This window comes from Cyprinodon variegatus, unplaced genomic scaffold (assembly GCF_000732505.1).
Source record: "Cyprinodon variegatus isolate N-32 unplaced genomic scaffold, C_variegatus-1.0 Scaffold90, whole genome shotgun sequence".
In the NCBI taxonomy this organism is placed as follows: domain Eukaryota; kingdom Metazoa; phylum Chordata; class Actinopteri; order Cyprinodontiformes; family Cyprinodontidae; genus Cyprinodon; species Cyprinodon variegatus.
The window spans coordinates 68,036-90,878 of NW_015150543.1; the positions used below are offsets into that span (position 1 = coordinate 68,036).

The following is a 22,843-nucleotide window of genomic DNA, read 5'->3' on the forward strand; positions in this document are numbered from 1 at the left end:
ATATATATATATATATATATATATATATATATATATATATATATAAAAAGTCATGGTATGTCATGGATATCACACTAGGGGGCGTTTCTTCCACTTTGGAAATAGCTGTAAAAAATTAATCTGTGGCCAGTAAATTGATGTTCCAGCCAGATTGAGTTTAGCTTTTCTATCGAGTACTGCAAACTCCTAAAACTTGCAGTTCTAATTTAAGTCAAGTGTGATGGCTGAACATAAATCCATCAAACCTTTTAACATGTTTTCAGTAAATTTTTTAACTCCATGTTTATTTTTTATTTCACTTCTATATTACTCATTAATTTCTGTTCGTTTATCAAATAATATGCTAATGAAATATTTAAAACTTTGCAAAACATATAAAAAAAACAACTGGGGTTATAAAAGGTCTGAAATAAGCTGGTATCTTAACTTCAATCTTAGCTTAAATGATCACATTTGAAGGCAAAAAAGGAGTTTTCTAAACAGTGACTACTGCTGTAGCTAAAAACTATACCCCATCCTGACCTTGCCGAGGCCTTGGTGGAAGGCAGCCATGCGCACCACCACTGGGACCTCAACGATCCCCTGTGCAGCAGTGTGCAGCTTCTCAATCTGTCCTTGTAGGGTGAAGATATTGGAGCCTCTTGCAGATGAGAGACGTAGTATCACAAACTCCCCCAGGGCATTAAAGGAGTACTCTGACCCATCAAAGGTGATGAAATGCAGGCTCCCGTACACCATTGCTGTAAGGAAACATAGCTTTTCACTTTTAAAATATCATAACATAAAACACGCTGGAGGATTGATTGTTTTAAACAGTTTTGTGTTCAGATGTGGAGAGGGGGGGTCTCTCACCAATGCCCTGAGTCCCCCAATTGGACGGGGAAGAGCTGCTGTGATTGCTAAAGCTATAACCTTGGCAACGATCCAAGGGTCTCCTGCTTAGGTAATGATGGCACAGGGAGGAGTCGATGCAACACCACTGAAAGGGAAGAAGATCCTCATCTGCAGAGAAAGGTTTTTCAAATGCCGTCAATCCAAGATTTAGTCGGACAATCAGAGGAAATGTTTACATAGTGCGGCACTGCAGGTTTTAATCACTTAATTGTTGTTTTTTTCAGGTAATGCAGTATCAAACAGGTTTGCTGCAGTATTTAGACTGAGGTTGAGAGAACATACTGATTTGAAGTCAATTACTATATCACCGATGATTTCAGACAATTGCTTTGACTCATTATTTTGCTAAGGTCCCACTGATGATATTACTTTTGAATGTATTGCTTACAGGTTTTTATCTCAGGTTACCTGAAAGTGACAAAGACCCACAGTATCATAGATCCGCCACCATACAATAAGAACAATGTCACATAATTATCTCTTCTTTTTTCCCAGCAAAGTTACCAGAAGTGTTAGCTGCAGAAAATATCAACTTTGGTTTCTTTGACCACAACAAACAATTCTTTCCAGGATATTTAGCAAAATCCACATGCTCCAAAAGGTTTGTGATCGTTGGATAGAACAGGCTTTTTTTCTGCCATCTGACTCCATGATCTCATTCTACCAATCTCATCTGCAGTTCTCTAACAGGGAGCATCGGGGAATGATTTTCATCCATAGTCTGTTACGTTTTGTAAACTTTGCTCCTCCTCCAGTTCTAGTTTAATAAAATATCGCAATTATTGTTCCAGTTATCAAAAACAGGAAAGTTTTAACATGAAATCCATTTTCATGCAGCTGTTTATCAACTTCAGTCTACCATTACATCTGTATGTAGGCCTTAATAACATGTTTCCTTGTTTTTTATGTTTTATTTTGAAAAGAGGCGATGTGTTAAATAATATTTAGTTACAGTTTTCTTTTCTATTAGATTATATCCCTGATTTTTGGTCATATTTTACAAATAGCAGAGAAAAAGTAAAGCAAAAAAATTACCGATATGTTTCTGTGTGTTGTGTCCGTGGAAGTAGAGCTCACTGTACCCAGCCAACAAGGCACCATCTGGTTCATACACACACCTCTTCCCAGCTCCATACTGGTTGGACAGGAGTGACCTAAAGATGTGTCCTGAGGCACTACCCCAGCGCTGAGCCCTCAGCTTCTGAACTGTTTCTCCTGGATCTGTGAGATCCTGTAAGAAGGCCAGGTCCTCCAGAGCCTGTGTCCAGGTGCAGGGACAGGATGGCAGCCCCAACGCCCACTCACTGGGGTCAGGCTCTTTCTTCCACCATGTCTGACATTTAATACGGGCATCAACATCCGACCCTTCTGGCCCAGTCAAATCATACACTAGCTGGCCAAGATTCCCAAGTGTTCCTCTAACTTCATTGGGTCTATATCTGCCTGCAGGACCAAAAAGGTTATCTGGGGGGACGGTGGTCTCCTTGAAACTGGTTCTTCCATCTGTGTAGCCAATAAGAGCATCATGATGCTTCCTGAACCCAGGTCCCCATTTCATATCCCCATAACGCAGGAGGGCAAAGGAGCGAACTCCATCTGTAGTCAAGATGCACTGGAAAGTGTTTGTCTGCAATAGAAAAGTAATTTACAGTCAAAAATTTTTACAAAGGCTTCTCATTTTTATTTTGTGCAAACTGCAAAAAGAAATAAAAAATGAAATAAAATAAGCAGGACTTTCAGACTATTATGCAAACAAGAAATGGCAGAAAAAGTCCTTTGAAGAAATCCCCTAAAAGCTGTCACTAGATGGCACTGCAAGGTAGAACAAACAGGAAGTTTGTTTCAGTGTGATACCTACGTTCTACCAGCCTATGCTTTGAATGTCTCACATTACACAACATTTAAAGTAGGGCAAGTAAATGATCATATGTCAGGCTTTATCACATCTTTTAAAATCAAAATAGAGGTGGGGCATATAACAAACACACTTGAAATACTTTGGTTTTTTGTTCCAGAGATCAAGCATGTTCTGCATGTTTAGTAAAGTGCTTATTTCTTTTATGTAATCTTTACTTAATTTGTAAAGAAAACCACACCTCAGAAAAGTCGATCTTCTGGTAGGAGACCGGCATCACGTTGTCCCATGTGATCTTTAGGATCCAGGTGGGCGTAAACGAAGGCCTCTGTTTCAGATCCTCAAACTTTGTCACTTCATCTGCTGTGCGATTAAAAACCACTTGGGAGTAAATATCTGATGCATCCAGTTTAGAATATTCCTAAAAGAATCAAACAGCAATGATGTGATTATTAGAAAAGGTGGTTCTGGTTTTCAGTCATTTATACCAACAGCAATCACAGCTACTCTAAATAGATTTTTGACATTACATAAAGTATACACCTTATAGTGCAGCTTCCCATCCCCTAGGGTGAGGTCTGCATCATCCCAAAATGCTGCCAATAAAGGCATCTTCATGTCCTCAGGGAAACCATCAGCAGAAGGAGAAGGGAGCAGGTATTGTTCATTTTCTGCCAACGTCTGAAACTGAACCAGGCCATTATCTGAAAACTGAAAAAGGACATTTAAACACGGGGTGTTGACTTGAGGTATATCCCATTTAATAAAAATTTAAAGCATTAATCAGTAAACCATTTTAATTAAAGTCAGTTATTCTGCTAAATATCCTTAATGATTTATCTAATAAATTGTGAAAAATCAAATACTTTAATATGGCTATCATAGAACCACATTACTGAAGCAAATCTAATTATATTTTATAAAAACATGACTATGAAAACCTCTCTCTTTGTTTAAAAAGGTGTTTATATTTGTCATACAGCACCCTCCATTGGTGCAGTAAAATGTAATCCCATTTGTTGTATGCAGTTGTATTTTCCCACCGAAATAAGATATTTTTTTTCGAAAAAAACGAATAGTATGAGTAAATTTGATATTCAACTGTGAGCTTCACAATTTAAACTTTGCACATCAGAAAATAGGAGCTGCTTTTTAGACAAAATGGCCCAGAAAAAGGAGAAATATTTCAAATATTGTCTAAGAACAAAGCATTTCTGAAAAAGACTGAGACATCATAAAAGATTAAAAGTGAATTTCCTTTTTCGGAGAACTTTTCCCAGAAGGTCCTCCTTCAATCTGAGCGGGTGTGAGTTGATCTTGGCCCCACATATATATTTTAGAGAAAAAAAAAACTATGACAACTGTGCCAATGCATTGCACCTTTGGAACATCAAACTTCAATAGCCACTAGTTACTCTTTAAATTCCAACTGGTGGTTTGAGACCACAGACAGATGGCCCAGGTCAAAAGTGGGTCTCATGTACAGTAGGGTCACGTGCTTGCCTGGAGGTACACTGAAAACATAGCTTAGTCCAAAGTTTATATTAATTCAGAAATGTCTTGTTTTTTCTGTAATTTTTGCTTTACACACTGTCCTTTTTTGTAAGTAAATTGAAAATGTGGATATGTTTTCCATGGATGCCTTCAACTTTACCATGTTTAGGTAAAAATTCACTTATGCACTCTTTAAATAGATTCATATAGAGATTTCAAATGAGTTTTAGTGATACCTTGAGTGGCTGGATGCTGATTGCATTTACTTTGATTAGGATCCCCCAAATTCTGCTAGGGGGCCCAAAATAAACTAGGCTGCCTCTTTTTTGGGAACATAGTGGGTAAATTCTTTCAGCCCAATCATTACATAAACATTTGGTTTGCTAATTTCTGCTGAAACATTAATGGGAACAGTCTGCTTTGTTCAAAAGTTTGCAGGTATGTTGGCTGTATTGCAAAAGGATAAACACCACCTGATGCCAAGGTATGAAATCCCTTTTTAACAGAATCTATGCTGGCCTATTTCTCCTCCAAAAAACTTGTTGGAATGCCTGGGGTTTTGAATATAAAAAAAACAAAAAAAAACAGGAGATTGTAAATGAAAATATGATGCATTCTCCCAGAAAACTCAAAATGGCTCATCACTTGTTGCTTTAGTAGGATAATGATCCAAACAAACAGTCATATCCATACAAAAAAAGTTCACTTACAAAATCCTAAAACGAAACTGAGAGGTGAACTTAGGTAAAGAAAGCATTAGGAAAAGACAGGTCTCAGCATGAGCTCAAACCAGCTCCTCAACTGTTCCTGCACAGCTTATCCAAATGACTGCATAACCTCCTCAGCTGCAATTTAGTGCTGCAGAAATTTGTGAATCATTCTCTTTTTCTATAAGTCAGTGTGGCAGTGAGGAGATATCTAAAGGACATAGGGCAGTGGTAGTTGAGGACCCAGATTGAGAACCACTGATAAAGATAGATATTGCAAGGAGGAATTGTCACAGTTACCACTCTATTTATCCTCCAAGTTCTTCCAATATTTCTAGGTAAGACTGGGTGCTGCCATATTAGCAAAAAGTCACACTTACATATATTCTGTCATACAGTTTCCCCATGAAAGGAAACCCTGCCGGAGGTGTGATGTAGGGAGAATTTCCATCTTCTGTTTCTATTTTCACTTCTTTATCTCCAGCCTCTGCTCCATATGGGTACAGAGTGCCCTCTGTGTGGGAGCAAACAATTAGTTATTTTTATTATCCAATTAACAGCATAAGACAATTATGTTTGGTATCAGTGTATTGACGAAATCTGGTAAGGCATCAATTTTTTATATGCTATCTAGGATTGTAACTACGCAAATCATGGATCCCTTTCTGTTTCTAAGCCAGGTTCTCTCAGCTAACTCTGTCCAAGAGAACAAGGCCAAATGTATACAAAATATGTGATACCTCTGATACACTGAGTTTTAAAGTAGTCTGTTTAATTGTGTGACTCATTTTAATAGTGTAACATTGATGCCAAAGTCAAGACTAATCAAACACATTTCTGTTTGATAAAGGGTTTATTGCTAAAGACATCTACTGAAGGAAAAACACTAACTGAATGAATAATTTTACCAGAATGCAGTTTAGATATAAACTTTCCTTTGAAGGACTATAATCATCAGGCCAAAGTGAGAAATCGCTGTATGGACCTCAATGGTAAATGTCTGCTCAACTTAAACCTATATTTACAGTATGACATATTTTGTTGGCCTAAAGAAATACATGACACACGCTTTTTCACTACTATAAAGGCTTTTTTGGAAATTAAAAACAACTATTGCAGATCTCTCTGCAACCTTTAAGAATTTTTTACCAAAATTCCTTGACACAGGTAGCATTTTACACATTGTCGATTTCAAAAGGGAAATACAAAAATCGATTCCTTTAGTCGCCATTACTAGATTGTCATTGTTCAGAACAGCAGCTAGCTTTGTTTTAATGTTGTCTTCATCAGACACTGCAACTTAAAAATAATTAAGTTGTTGATTATCCCTGATACATGTTTCATAATTATGACGTTAGTAATTTTAAATGGGATTTCATTTATAACTAAGCCTAAATTTGATACCATCATGTGTTGAAGGACAAAGATAAAGCTAACCCATTCTCATTATGTTTTTGCAAACAGGGTTGTTTTCTGGACAGGAACAGGTGTAGCTCCCTGGGAAGTTGGTACAGGATGATGGTTGATGACATGTAGAGCTGGACACACACTCATTCAAGTCAACACATCCACCACTATTATCCTTGGTTTCTTCCCAGCCTTGGTTGCATATACATCTGAATCCTCCTACATAGTTTTTACAGGTAGCAGCGGCGTGACACTGCCCATTTCCTTGGAGGCATTCATTAATGTCCACACATAGGGAACCAAGGCTCATGAAGCCTGGCTTACACATGCAAACAAATGACCCTGGGGCATTATGGCATTGAGAGATGGGATGGCAAGGATCTGTTAAGGCAGCACACTCATCCACATCTTTGCACCAGGAGCCATTTCCAGCGAAGCCTGTGTGACAGTGACAGGAGAAAGAGCCAGGTGTATTCCAACAGCGTGCCATCGGATGGCAAGGTGGATTCTCACATTCATTGTTGTCAACACATGCCTCCCTCTCCTCATGATATCCTAGTGGGCAAGAGCAATTGTATGCTCCCGGCAGGTTTGTGCACACTTGGTCAGAGCGACAGGTGTTGTTGTGTTTACATTCGTCAATATCCTCACAGCCGGAGTCAAAGGTTTTGTATCCAGGAGAGCACTGACAAAGAAAAGACCCCTCTGTGTTGATGCATAAAGAGTTCTCTGGACATCCTGCACCAACTGGGTCAAGGCATTCATCCACATCTAGACAGTGGGTACCATTCAAAATAAAGCCTTGGATACAGGGACACAGGTATGAACCTGGAGTGTTAACACATGTTGAGAAAGGCTGGCACACAGAGGAGTTGATAGGTTTTGAGCATTCATCCACGTCGACACAATCTGTTCCATTGCTCTCGAATCCCATAAAACAATCACAGTAAAAAGAACCCAGAGCATTCACACATGTCCCATTGGTGCAAATCTCTCCCACCTTGTTTTCACTGCATTCATCAATGTCCTCACATAAGTCAGTGTTCTTAGAAAACCCCGTCTCACAGAGACACTGGTAGCCTCCCTCTGTGTTAACACATGTGCTATGATCAGGGCAGGTGGAGTTGTCCAGACATTCATCAATATCCTCACAATCTGTTGCATTGCCTTGGTAGCCTTCCCAGCACTCACAGAAGCCAGATCCAATAGTGTTAAGGCAGCGGGAAAAATTTGGACACTGGATTAGACCAAGGAAGCACTCATCAATGTCCAAACACAGGGAATTGTTGCCTGAGAATCCTGGGTCACAGGTGCAATTGTAGCTCCCCTCTGTGTTAGTACAGCTACTGTTGGCCGTGCAGCTGAAGTTTCCCATCTCACATTCATCTATATCCTGACAATGTGTCCCATTATCTTGAAACCCTTCCCAACAATCACAGAAGTAAGAGCCATTTGTATTGCTGCAGTATGAAAAAGGAGGACAGACTTGATCTTTTAACTGGTCACATTCATTTATGTCCTGGCAGTGAGTACTGTTTCCTTCATATCCCTCTGCGCATTGACAGTAAAAAGAGCCCTGGTACAGGTTGCACTTGGCAAGCGGGTGGCATTCACTGCTAGCATTTAAGCAGGTCTCTTCAGTTATGCATGTTCCCTGATTGTACACACTTCCCAATACACAGGAGCAGCTGTAGGACCCCGGCATATTGGTGCATGTCATGTTTTTACTGCAAGGTGTGGCCATCTCACATTCATCAACATCATCACAAATGAAACCGTCCCCTTGGTATCCATTGTTGCACTGGCAGAGGTAGGAACCATTGGTGTTGAGGCACATGGCCAGTGAGCTGCAGTTGTTTGATAGGGTAGAGTTGTGTTCACATTCATCCACATCCTGGCAGTAAAAGCCATCCCCCTCCATGCCCCAGGGGCAGAGACATGAGAAAGATCCTGGGATGTTAGTGCAGTTGGCAACTGGGTGGCATCCTCCATTTTGGTGTTGGCATTCATCAATGTCTATAATTTATCCAAAATGGGACAGTGTCAGGGTAACAGCCCCAAAACGTGCTAAAAGAAATCTCACATTAAAGCCCACATATGGGAGCAAGAGTTACTGATGCTAAAGATGTAAAGTCATGTAAAATACTGATACGTACCAGAGCAGTTCTTCCCGTCACCAGTGTAACCATTTCGGCAAAAGCAGGAGTAGTTGCCCACTGTATTGATGCATTGCGCAACCTCACTGCAGTCGTGCTGCCCAGTGTCACACTCATTCAAATCTGGAGAGTTCATATACAGTGTAAGAAGAGAGAAGGAGAGTGAATAAGTTAGCTATCTAAAACATGTACTAAAGCAGACATTTCTAATGTTTAAAAATCATTTAAAATCAGAGATCAGTTTTAAGTACTAAGATCTGATTACTGAAATTTGATTTTGTGTCAAAACATACTCCAGTCAGGTATATGGACCTAGAAAACTCTGAATATTTTGATACCCTCTCTATTACCTTATCAAAAATATCGTCTTAAGTAGTTGAATTCAATTTAGCTTGTCTCCCAACATGTGTCCGTAAGTCTTGGGTGCCCATGAACCTGTCCCTAAGTTTACTAATATCCACTCTTTACACCAGCTTTCACAGATACTGACCAGTGCAAACCAGAAAATTACCCACATAAGCTAAGTTCTTGGAGGTCCTCTGATCAAATGGAATTTGGCTTTTGTCAAACTGAATAACAACTGCTCTCTTTATTGCCTTTAACACATGAAGACAACATTTTATGTATTTCAAACATTACTGGGGCTGTGATAATAAAGAATAATCTGTTCCACATTACCATTCTTAATGATATGCTGAATTTGTTAGTTTACAGAAACATATTTCCTACTTGCAAATTTATTACCGTATGCTCAAGATGATTGAACACATTTTTATAGTAGAAAAGCATAACCCAAATTAATAACAAAAGTTATTTTTAAAGGTTTTAATTTTTTAGTTAAACAAATTTTAGTTTTTATTTTAGTTAAACCAATTTTTTGTCGTGCATCTCTTGGTAGCAGGATCTGTAATCAGGTAATGGTACTATAAGTAGTTTGGAGTATTTCAAATTGGAGCTAAGAAACTTGGACTTTTGGCAGAGGATTTTTAAACTTAACCAATGTGGAGTGTTCTCTGTCATTAACAGCCTCTCTCAGGTATTGCAAAAGCATTTTAATTTATTTTAGGTTGGATTTTTCAATGCCACGCCTAGACCTTTATAGTTTTTAGAAATCCAGATATGGGATTGCTCCTTCACCTTGTAACAGCATGCTGCTGGGTTATGCAGCAACATGTTTGGTTCAGTTTGCAAAATATTGGCATACATATACAGCCTTTATTTTTCCTGAGGGTTATCAAAGCTTTTTAGCCGGTCTGCCTTCTGAAAAATTTTACTTTTGTCGAATCCATCCTCAAAATGTTTTCCCAGAAGCTTTGTTCAGAGGACATTTGGTAAATCTAAAAATACTTTTGTGCTCTTTTTAGCAGGCTGTGGTTGTCAAATCTTTCTATGTTTGCCACATTTTCCTGTTTTTTAGAGGTTTTCCTGCTTAAGGACAGCTGCTTTCCATTGACATCTGATTAACAGGCTATTGCTAAACTGTTATACTGCAGTGAACAAGGGAAACCTCTCAAAGCTGCTGGACAGCAGCCCTCGAGGGCCGACTTTGGGGAATACTGCCCAATACTGGCCTAACACTTTGACCTTAACCAAGTGAGGCCTGCAGTACTTGACATATTATCTTTTTGGTCTCTTTTTTTACCTCCTTACAATGCCAGTTGTTGATGCTTTCTTGAAGTAATTTTAGAAAGCTAGCCAGTAACTTCTAAGGTTAAACACCACTCTTTAGTTTGTCTGTCTGTCTAACATATCACTGATTTAATGAGTTGCTGATATTTTCTTTATAGGATCAAATTGTTAATGATGAATTTGTTTCCTTTCAATAGAAAAATTAATTTGAAAACAGAACTATGTATTTACCAAGCTTATATTTGTGTGATATACTAGAAGGGGCATATACATTTTTCAGTTTCCTTAAACCCAAATTCAAACATTATGTTCCATTGTTTTTTATAACAAATTGAAAGTATTTTTTTATATTACCAACACACTGCTGCCCGTTCCGCGTGTAGCCTTGTTTGCAGACACAGGAAAATGATCCAGGGGTATTCAAACACTCAGTTTCAGTTTCAGGACAAACATTTCCCGTCTGGCATTCATTGATGTCAGCACAAGTCACTCCGTTGCCTACAAAACCAATGTCACAAACACACTGATATCCAGAGGGCGAGAGGTGGCACAGTCCTTTACTATGGCAAGGAGGATCACACAGGGAAACGGGTGGCACACAGGTGTCATTAAAGGCCACAGTACCATTCAAACATGAACACACATAAAAACCAGGAGAGTTGACACATTGTGAGAAATGAGGACAGTTTGTGTTGGGGAGGGAGCACTCATTTACATCTTGGCAGGAAAATCCATCACCAGTGAACCCTGGCTCACAAGAGCAGAAGAAATCCCCTATAACGTTGGTGCATGTGGCTCTGGGGTGGCACGTACGGTCCACGGCACATTCATCTTTGTCCCAACAATGGGAGCCATTCCCTGTAAAGCCTCTCTTACAAGTGCAGGTGTATGAGCCAATGGTGTTGAGACATGTAGCATTGACATGGCATGGTTTGTCTTTACACTCATCCAGGTCAGCACAGGTCATGCCGATGGCAGGACGGTAGTATCCCGTCTGGCAGGGGCACTCATATGACCCTTCAGTGTTTTTGCACTCTTCGTTCACTCCACATGTATTGCTCCTTTCCTTGCACTCATTGATGTCTTGGCATATAGTCTTATTAATCAAGCTGAAACCTGACTCACATTGGCAAGAAAAAGAACCTTGGTTATTGACACACATAGCATTGTTATTGCAACCTCCGTTATTCACTAGGCACTCATTGATGTCATTGCACTGAAGAACACCGTCCCCGGTGAACCCAGCCATACAAGTGCAGTTGTAAGAACCAGGAAAGTTAGAGCAAATGGCCTTAGAGTGGCACTTTGAATTCAGAGAACACTCGTTTATATCCTCACAGGTAAAACCATCTCCCTCATAGCCCAACAAGCACTGACAAGAAAAGGAACCAGGGGAATTAGTGCAGTTTGCAAAGGGGCTACAGCGCCCTGTTTTGCATTCATCAATGTCATTGCATGTGGAATTGTTTAATATGTAGCCACTGCCACAGTCACATTTATATGACCCAGGGTTGTTCACACAGGTAGTAAAAGATGGGCAAATGTTTGGCTGTTCACACTCGTCGACATCTTCACAACGTCGTCCATCTCCAACAAAACCTTCTAGGCATGAGCATTCATAACTGCCTAACCGGTTGATGCAAAGAGCTTGGGAGTGGCATTCATTGCCTGTAATGCATTCATTTGCATCTGCACATGTAATTCCATTTCCAACAAACCCACTTTTGCAGGTACATTTGAATGACCCAATGGAGTTTTCGCAATTTGCAAAAGAACTGCAGATATTGTTAGCACACTCATTGATGTCAACACAGTTCTGTCCAGCAGTTTGAAAGCCATTGCTGCATGTACAACGAAAAGATCCAGGTGTATTTACGCAGCCTTGGTATCCTAATGAAGATGGACACAAACGAGGATTCTCTGAACATTCATCTATGTCCATGCACAAGTAGTTTCCATTTCCTTTATAGCCAGCATTACATGTGCACCCATAAGAGCCAGGGTTATTGATGCAGGTAGCATTCCAATGGCAGATCCTTTGGTTTGTGCATTCATTAATGTCTGTGCACTGGAAGCCATTACCTGTAAACCCGATATAACACTGACACCTTCGTCCACCATCCAAGTTAGTACAGAGTGCGTTGGGGTCACAACCCCCATTGTTCGTTTCACATTCATTGATGTCCTGGCAGATTTTACCATCACCAACATATCCATCAAGACAGATGCAGTCAAAACTGCCTTGGGAGTTGATGCAGCGGGCCTTTGAGTGACAACTGTGCATGGCACTTATACATTCATTGATGTCACTGCACTGCAGACCATCACCCTGGTAACCCACACGGCAGACACAGGTGAAGTTGTTTCTAATCCTCATGCAGTCTGCCTGATTATGGCACTGAAGGCCTTGTGCCTCACATTCGCTCTTGTCAACAACAACTGAAAAAGAGAAATATGATTTTAGTTAGAAAATGTTGTCAAAAGTTCCCTTCAAGTTTTGAAATTATAGCATTCACTCAACTATTTCCATTGAATAAGGAAAGAAACTTTTTTATCAAGATACCTGCAGAACAGTACATCAGGAACGCAAACAGAGTAAACAGCCACAAGATAGAAAACCTAAAGGAAAAACAAACAAAATAAGTCATATATAATACACATCTTATTTTATTGGCTTGAACAATGCTTGGGTCCAAAAGGACAGTCTTTGTAATTTCTGCTTATCTGTTTGGTCATTTAGACTTTCATAAAAATGTAGTTACATTTCTGAACTTTATCATCAGTAAATGTATGTTGAGTTTCATTACAAGAGGATTAATTCCAGACAAATCAACTCTAATCAAACACATTATAATCAAATTATTGTAATTTGCCCAAATGTGCAAGAAAACTTTGTCTATCTTCATTATTCCGTAAAAATTCAAAAAATATCCACTGGACTTGGTTTTCAAGTCCAGTGGATTCTTCATTATATGTTTACAGGAAATAACTCAAAGACATGATTATCATAAAGCTGGATGGTAATGATGATAACCTCCTCTTTGCTCTTATTACTGTATCTTACAGAGTAAAAGTTAATACTTCCCTCAGGACATGCGGGGCTTTTGTCTGTCTATGAAGAATGCTGTGGATGGATGTCTAAATAGACTCCAGTTACATACATACAGCATCACCTACCACCCCCAAGGGACTGCAACTGGGACAGTAATAAGCTATACAAGTGCAATTAACAGTAACTCCATTTTAGAAAACATTTTAGTCCAATTTCTTCCTCTGTTTTGTTTTAACATTTATTGCTGTCACTGTTACTTAAAGACTGAAAACTTTTGTAGTTTGTATATTTGTGGAAACGGTCTTTGTTAAAGAAACTCCATAGCAGTGTGGTAAGAATAGTAACACAATTTTTTTTACCAAATTATTACCTAATACACATTGGAGTCAACTTATACAGTTTCCATAAACCCATCCATTAACCTTTTACATTTGCTGATCAATCAATTTATCAATCAACATTTTTCTTGCCAAAAAATAGGAGAGAAAAAAAACTTTAGAAATAAGTATTAATATAAATCTTTAAAAAGAAATTAAACATATATTAATTGAAAAAAGAGAATTTTGATCAGGTTAGACAGCTTGGGATCGATACTGTTAGCAATGAAAAGAGCGAATATTTCTGTCACTCATTTGCGAGATTTCAGTATATGAATTTCTACATAGTCCAAAAGGTGGTATATTTTTATAAATGCAAAGTTACAAGGATATATAGTGGTACAAAGGTCTGGATAGTCTAGTATGACAGACTATTTTCATTTATAGAGTAGAGTTTAATGGCAGTGTAGATTGCATGGCCTGTAGGATGGTTTAAATATTGGTAGGAATTACTGAGCATTTGCTCCCTCCTACACATTTTTGAGTAGGTAATAGATGGATGTAATTCCTCTTTTACAATTTTATGTATTGTTTAACACCAGTTAATGTGTTTGTTTGGTTGGCAACATCATCACATTAATAAGACTGTCTAATTTAATTAAAAATGTAAAATGAAGACATCAGTTATTTATCCATTTAAAGTCTAAACTCATGCTGTGAGAACAATCAAACTCATTGTTTTATAGTTTATAATTTTGATTAAAACATTATTTATTATAATATAAAATATAATATATTATAATTAGTGCATTAACAGGTTTATCAAATGTTGATAATCTTTCTACAGAATTTTGCTTCAAAGTTACTGAACAAAGATAATTATCTTGTCCGCGACAGTATTCATAGATCCGAAGGCGGGTAGTAACTAGCTAAATTAAAGAAGGCATAATACCTTTAATTAATAAATGATCCAGCACAAAAACCTTTTAAAACTCTGTTTTTTTTTTATTACTCATTACTGTGAAGCAACATTGAGTTGAGCTTAAGATCTCTTAAAATGTGGAAATTTCAAATTTAACTTTGCAAAGGTTAGCTAAAATAATCTAAGTATACTTAATAGGAACTTGAAGCAGCTTGACATTAAAGTCCGGAGACAGAGGGTTAATAAGTATGATATGTAATATATGCTCTGTATTAGTAATTTTCATTACTTCAGGTAACCAGGAAAGACCAACAGAGACTTAAGGTCTCATCATCAGATGTTTTTTTTTTTTTTTTAGTCGCAGATGTTATCCAGTTTGAACAGTTCCGTATGGACTCAGCCATTTTAAATATGAATTAACAACACTCTTTCATTCAGCTTACCATTAAAAACAACTTTTTACTCTTAATATGTTGTTATAACTGCTGCTATGTATTATACTTTTGTGTTGCAATGTTGGTAATGCATCCACATCCAAGTATATAAGTAAATATAGTGCTGCACAAAGCCATTTTTGTATTACACACATTTTATTACTCATAAAATATTTTTGCTTATTTTTTCCTCCTCCAAATGTCACACTAGAACAGATCAATAAAAAAAACATAATAATTTGTGGCTTTGTTGCATAAACTAGCTGAGATATTTTTTGTTACAACCCAAAATAGAATAAAATAAACTAAAGGAGACAGAATTTAACCCACCTCATGTTTCCCTGTCTGTTGGAGTCTGCCATCCCAAAGACAGCAAAGGCTTTACCTTTCTGGATATCTGTCCACGTCTTTTCCTGATGAGCTTTGTCATCGAAGAGCTTCTTCTGCCTTTTTTATTCCTCCACCCCACCTAGGACAATGCACCTTTACGCCACTACTCTGCCCTGACATCTTAAACCTCTGGGAAGAGGAACACCCATATTCCTCTGGTTATGTGCGAGCTCTTACACAATAAATGTTCCAGGAACATGAGGCCACCATTTGTCTTCCTTACTGTATGTCAGTGATGATCAGCCACATATCTTTTGTTGTCCTGTTTATTACTGGAGAGAGGTTTAAATTCCTCTACAATAAGATTTTTCTAGAAGAGATTTTAATGTATTTCATGTGGATAAATTGCTGGTATGTTAATCATATAAACTAATGTGAACAACTCAGCAGGTTAAAAATATTTCTTAACCCTTCTGAAATTAGACATGACACATTAAGGGATGTCTCATTCATAGTCTCTCATTTTAATTTAAAGCTACTTGCATAGCATATGGATGGATGGATGGATGGATGGATGGATGGATGGATGGATGGATGGATGGATGGATGGATGGATGGATGGATGGATGGATGGATGTTCTCCTGTTTTGGTTCTGCCGTACGTCTGTTATTAGTTTTGCATTTAGGTTCTTGCCATATTATGTTGTTTTTGCTGTTATGGGTTTTCCATGCTAATTTGGTTCTGCGCTTGCTCATTTGTTTGACTGTACCTGTTTTCTGCCCGACTTAATGTTGAGTAATTTTGTCACTATTCATGGGTTCCTCAGTCAATATTCTATGTCTCCGTTTGGTGCTTGACTGATTTGAATATGACATGAAATGTGCTCTGATGGTTGGGCTTTAAGGTGTTTTTAGAAAAAATTAGCAAAATCTTGTTGCTTCCAAGTTAAGCCTGGTTTGTGGTTGCCATGGCTCAGATTACTTTGCACAGATATTACTACTATCCTTCTTTTTTTGGGTGGGATATTAGCATGGAAATAGAAACCAAGTGGTTGTAATATTGGTCAGCTGTGAGCAGAGTTAGCCACACAGCCCTTTCAACTGCAGTATAATAAACACTAAAAATTGTCACAATTTGACCCGTTTTAAGTAGCTGGTAAGATTCACCCATCATTATAGTTGACCATGGGGCAACAGTAGCAATGGCCTCAATTCTCATGCACTTTATCCACATTCGGTTAAGTCCTTCTGTCTGAAATAAAAAAAAAAGCTTTTTAGTCTGTCTTGATGTCATGGTTAATTCATATATATATATATATATATATATATATATATATATATATATATATATATATATATATATATATATATATATATATAATAAAAAAAATCTTCTCCATTCACTATATACATTCTCATTATGAGGGATAGCTGCAAAGTTAATGAGACATGCACTGACGCTGGATACTCATTCAGGAGTGACTGCTGCTAACTTGGTTCACTCTCCTTGGTTTTCTTTGACAGAAAACTTTTTTTTACAGTTCGAAATTACAAATTGTATTTGACATAAGGGAGAAGAAGAGAGAATGAATCGAAATCTTTAACATTTTGAAACAAGCATGGTTATCCCCCAGCCAGAACAGCGTTCTCAATGGTTACCTATAGTGCTCTTCTATAATGGTAAATTTTGTACTAAGCTCACACAGAAATAGCTAATTGTTTAGATCCACTGGAGAAGGAGCGTTTAGTCAGGGAGAGGTTCCCAAACCTATAAATAGCATCCAGGCTGTCCTATTGCTTACTGGAAGGGAAAAATTACTAATTCTAGTAGAAAATACTAATACTATAATCATTATTTCTGATATCTTTTTTAGAAGGTATGGATTGGTGGAGAAATTGTGTAGGAATTAATTTGAAGCAGGGGTTTGTCAGGGAAGCAGGTTCACACAGGTAGATAACATCTTGTGTAGGGAATATAATTGGAAGGGACTCAGTGAAACAAGGTAGTAGTTGGTGAGATGTTGACAGACAGCACAGGATGGTGATGTGCAGAATGACTGATGGTGAGGAAGTTAAAGAGGACAAAGAAAGCGCAGAGGACAAAATGGGGGAAGCTGAAAAAGGATGAAAGCTTTGTGGCTTAGAAGTTTCGGTTGGCTCTGGGTGGTGAGGATGTGCTTTCAGGGGACTGGACAACTACAACTAATACTACCATGGAGGAAAAAATAGTACTTTGCATTTCGTCTGGAAGGACAAGTTGCAAAGAAACTTGCTGGTTGATCAGCTAGAAGAAGTGGGGCAATGTGAGGATTGAGTCGCCAGGAGTACAAAGAGATGCAGCATTAAGGGAAAGTATAGTAACTGGAAGATGGAAGGCGTACTTTGAAGAGATGATGAAACAGGGAATTTAGAGAGAACAATGAGCAGAAGATGTGATAAGAAAAGATTTGTATGGATGATATAAGGAAAGAAATGAAAAAGATGACGAGTGGAAAGGCAGTGACTAGTTACTTACTCCTGGAGGTATGAAAGTGCCCAGAGACAGCAGTAGAGTTTTGACAAGACTGTCCAATTACATCTGAGAGAGTAAAGATAAAGATGTGCTTGCACCAACCTTCAAAAACAAAGGAGATGTGAAGAGTTGTAAAAACTACAGAAGAATAAAGTTGATGAGCCATACAATGAAGTTATTAGTGGCAGCAGACTGAGGACAGAAGCGAGCATCTGTAGGCAGCAGTAAGGTTTAATTCCCCCCAAAAATACAAAATAAAAATAAAAAATACTACAGATGCACTATTTGCTTAGAGGATTTTGAAGTAGATAGAGAGTCAGATTGAGCTGCACTCTGTTTTTGTAGACCATGAGGAAGAATGTGACAGTGTAGACAGATGAGCTGTGGTACTTTATGAGGAAGAAGTCTGAGGTAGAGCTAATATACGTTAGAGTGGTTCAGGATAAGTGTGACAGCTTCAAGGCAGTGGAAAGGTGTGCTGCATCAGGGACTGGCTCTGAGCCCCTTCTCCTTTGCTGTGGTGATGGAAAGGTTGGCAGACAAGGCTACACAAGAATCTCGATAGACTATGATGTTTGCACTGTGACTTATTTTAACTATTGGGGTCGTAAGTCCCATGCAATGATAAAAAGATGTAAATAAGTGTGTCCAAGCAGGTTTAGATGGGTGGAGAAAGGTATCGGGTGTCATCATCGTCTCCCGCTTTATCCGGAACCGGGTCACGGGGGCAGCAGACTAAGCAGAGACTCCCAGACTTCCCTCTCCGCTGACACCTCGTCCAGCTCTGTTGGGGGAAGCCCTTGGCGCTCCCAGGCCAGTCGAGAGACATAGTCTCTCCAGCGTGTCCTTGGTTGCCCCCTGGGCCTCCTCCCAATGGGACGTGCCTGTAACACCTCCCGAGGGAGCCGTCCAGGGGGCATCCGAAGAAGATGTCCGAGCCACCTCAACTGACTCCTCTCGATGTGGAGGAGAACCGGCTCTACACTGAGCCTCTCCCGAATGACCAAGCTCCTCACCCTATCTCTAAGGGAGAGCCCAGCCACCCTGCGGAGGAAGCTCATTTCAGCCGCTTGTGTCCGGGATCTTGTTCTTTTGGTCATGATCCAAATTTCATGACCATAGGTGAGGGTAGGAACGTAGACCGACCGGTAAATTGAGAGCTTTGCCTTTTCGCTCAGCTCTCTCTTCACCACGACAGACCTGTGCAGCATCCGCATTATTGCAGCAGCCGCACCGATCCTTGTACAGAGAACGGATGGCCCCTAATAAAGGGCCCCCGACTCCATACTCCTGGAGCACCCCCCACAGGGCAGCACGAGGGACACGGTCAAATGCCTTCTCCAAGTCCACAAAACACATATGGACTGGTTGGGCAAACTCCCATGAACCCTCAAGCACCCTGCAGAGGGTGTAGAGCTGGTCCACTGTGGAACGGTATCGGGTGTTTTGTGTGACAAAACAGTATCAAGCAATAAAGAAAAGGTGTATAAGACAATGGCAAGACCAGCAATGATGTATTATGTAAAGACAGTGGAACTGAGGAAGAGAAATAAGGAAGACTGTAGATAGCAAAGATGAAGGTCAGGTTCTCTTTAAAAGTGACAAGGATGAATAGGATCAGAAATGATATCATCAGATGGTCAGCTTTTGTTAGATGTCTTCAAGATAAACCCAGACAGGCCAGACATCTGTCCTACAGTATACCTCTCTTTCCATCTCTATATCCGTTGTATATGGTTTTACTCCCTAAATAGCTTTCAATAAAGCTTAATATACAAACATCAAGCACAATTTTATTGACACACTCTTAATGGTCTGCTTGTGAAAGCAGAGCTGTTGAGCTATCAGCTAGCTCTGGGACATATATTCCCTGGACTATTGGCTAAACAGGAAACCCACAAAAAAAAAAAAAAAAACATGGTTTGGATATGTACAAAGGAGGAATGGTGGCTACACTGATGACTGTAAGGCTGGAAATGCCAGGCAGGAGGCTTGAAGGAAGACCATCCATCCATTTTCTGGCACGCTTATCCCGAGTTGGGTCGCAAGGGGTGCTAGTGTCTATCTTCTGCAGTCAATGGGCGAGAGGCGGGGTATACTCTGCACAGGTCGCCAGTCCATCGCAGGGCAACACAGAGACAAACATGACAAACAACCATTCACCCACACATTCACACCTAAGGGGACTGTAGAGAAGCCAATTATCCTAACATTCATGTTTTTGGAATGTGGGAGAAAGCCGGAGTACCCGGAGAGAACCCACGCATGCTCAGGGAGAACATGCAAACTCAATGCAGAAAGACCCTGGTCCGGGAATTGAACCCAGAACCTGAAGGAAGACCAATGAGGAGATTAATGGATGGAATTAAATGGGAAATAAAACTAGATTAGGAAGATATCTGACTCCTCGAGCAAAGACAAACACAAATGCAGTTGTGCACTCTAGAATGCTTTCATGCTACAGTATGTGGTTTACAACACTTTGTACAGGAAACCCAAATGATAAACTGGTGTATGGTTACTAGTTGGAGCCAATTGCAAGTGAATTAGAGGCAGAAAATTAAGCAAAATTTATCTTAATTGTAACAAAACGCCAATTTACATCTTGGCATGAGAGAAACTGGAAATTATAGGAATGGCAAGGGATGGGTCTAGCAGAGAGCAATGAGAAGCCAGTGCCAACATAGTAAGTTAGGGTAGAAGTGTTGCTAAGAAAAAGAGAAATGCTAACCAGACTGCCTGAGGGGAAGTTGTGGCAGCAAGAGAAAGAAGAGCAGCTAAAAGCTGAAAAAAAATATATATATATTTTTACCAAAGCTGTACAAAAAACACTGACAGGAGCAGCAAAGAGGAAATATCTAACAGAGTTCTAAAAAAAATAACTAACTGTAAATATCACCAAAATAAAGTAGGAAACTAAACAGAAAATAATGATCTTATATATAAAACACCTTTAAAATATGACCATATGAAAAGGTACAAAAAAACAAAGTGGTCACTCAGCCCTGATTCCCAGTGCAGCAAACGGAGGAGAGTGTAACATGTGTACACAGCAGCTTCTCAGGCAGGAACAGAGGGAATCATTACGTTTTGTAAAGTTGGATCCCTGTAGAAATAAGGCATCTTTAAAAGGATAATTTTTGGTCTCCATGATGTAACTAAATTAAGCTCAATATACTATACAAGATTTTTTTGTAGTATCACAGATTGAAATATAAAACTAATTCATCTTCGATGCAAATTATGCCATGAACAAAAAAAACATTTGACAAGAAAAGGGTTTCAGGTGTCTCACAGCGACTGAACAAACACTGACATCTAATTTAAATGATTCTTGATGCAAAACATGTAGCTAGACATAAAACCACCAACCACAGTGTAAAACATTTTTTTTTTTTTTTGATGAAGCTATGAGAAATATGCCTTTCTTCCTTAAAGGAGTGTTTTTGTAAGCTGTTATTAGTCATACTTCAACGTTTTGTGTTGTTTGCACTTTAAATAAAACTCCTAAAGCAATGCAGTAGGATTTACATTATTATAACCCCATCATCCCTGCTTTATTTCATTCTTTGTTTGTTGTTGATCCTGTTGGTTTCACATATTTTTCTGTTTGCAGTTATATGTAAGACTGACCATTTTCTCTTCTTTCTTTCTGGAAGAAAGAAAGACTCTTAAATGTCAGCCATTCTACATGTCACAATGTGATGCCAGCGCCAACATACAAGCAAGCATTATCCCTGTCTGTCTATAAGTAGAGTTCTCTGTACATAATCTGGCATATATGCATTTACTAATGATAGTGGCTCTTGTTTGATTATCCTTACCCTCTGTAGTCACAACCCTTTGCTGCTTGTTTTAGGTTTGCACAGAACTGTTGCACTGCTTTACCTTGCTTCTGAGTCATCTTGTGAAATGACTTTCTGGAATTTGCAGTATTCAACTGCAGTACAAACTATGTGTTAAGCTTGTCCACCAGAGGTAGACTGTTGTTTCCTCTGTTTGGTAAGCATTTCTGAGTCATGTAGTTTGGCCAGGTGCAGAAACAGAGCATGTCTCCTCTGCTTTATTACCTTCCTGGTCTTATAATTAAGGATTAGCACTTTCCTATCTGCAAACAAAATTTAAGTCTTAGCTAGATCCTCAGAGCAAACAAAAGGTTATAGCCTCAACCTTTCCACCACAGCTTAACTTTTATTTACTTCTCAAAACTGTATATTTCTCAACCTTTATCAGACTCTTTTCCAACATCTTTGTTGGAACATTGTGTTGTACCTGTGCATGCTAGACAGGACACTTCTGAATTGGATCAAAATCTTCTTTATAAACATACTGGAACCTCCACTTTTACGTCCCATTTGTCTTCTTGTGTCCTTCCCCACTCTGTGCATCCTACACATATATATACATGATAAATGAAAAATCTTGGTCATGCTCCCTCAAAATGAGCTTGCTTGTAGTGGCAGTGGAAGGGAAAACTCCCTTGCATCTTCGCCGTAGTTATGATGAAGATGAAAAGGGACCTATGATTACTGAGGGAACTGAAAATGCTAAGTGACATAAAAGAGTCTGACAGAAATACATATGAGAAAAGCAGAAATACTTGGAAAAACAAGGATAATTATTTTGAATAAAAATTTTCCCATTTATTTGGGAAGTGCAGGTTGAATGTAAATAAAAAAAACAAAAAACAAATAGATACATTTATTTCCTGGCTATACCGCTGTAAATGTAAATGTTAGAGTTAATGACTTGAGTGTCATGTACAATACAAAAACATATTATAATGTTATTATTGTAGAATTTAAAAAAAAATGTCTATTAAAATATTATACCGTTGAAAAGTTACATGCACAATTCTGCATTTTTAAATAGTGTCAAAATATTTCAAATTATGTTTACATTATAATATCCTGTATTTTACTGGTCATTTTCCCAAGAAGTAAGTTGACCTCATGAGCTGACGTGTGGAAACATTCTTGAATAACTGAAATTTTTGCTACAACAACAAAAACAAATCCCTCCTTTTATTCTATAACCTAAGAAAAATACACTTTGGGGAAAAACCAAGACAAACTTATAGTTCACGCATGAAGAAGCTAGAGAGTGTACAAAGAGGAAAGCTCAAAATACCTAA

At 38.7% G+C, this 22,843-nt stretch overlaps 1 protein-coding gene across 1 annotated transcript in view; it reads right to left on the bottom strand.

The window, feature by feature from the left end:
* LOC107084005 (fibrillin-1-like) overlaps positions 1-15,329 on the bottom strand; it is a 32,137-nt gene extending 16,808 nt beyond the window's left edge. Inside the window, exons 1-11 of the mRNA XM_015373631.1 lie at positions 15,198-15,329; positions 12,706-12,761; positions 10,497-12,581; positions 8,514-8,636; positions 6,388-8,373; positions 5,331-5,464; positions 3,293-3,460; positions 2,991-3,170; positions 1,930-2,521; positions 853-1,002; positions 523-740 (exon numbers count right to left, since the gene is read on the bottom strand). Coding sequence (XP_015229117.1) covers positions 523-740; positions 853-1,002; positions 1,930-2,521; positions 2,991-3,170; positions 3,293-3,460; positions 5,331-5,464; positions 6,388-8,373; positions 8,514-8,636; positions 10,497-12,581; positions 12,706-12,761; positions 15,198-15,229 — 5,724 coding nt within the window. The 5' untranslated portion in view covers positions 15,230-15,329. The remainder of the gene's footprint in view (positions 1-522; positions 741-852; positions 1,003-1,929; positions 2,522-2,990; positions 3,171-3,292; positions 3,461-5,330; positions 5,465-6,387; positions 8,374-8,513; positions 8,637-10,496; positions 12,582-12,705; positions 12,762-15,197) is intronic.
* Between the last annotated feature and the right edge of the window lie 7,514 nt (positions 15,330-22,843).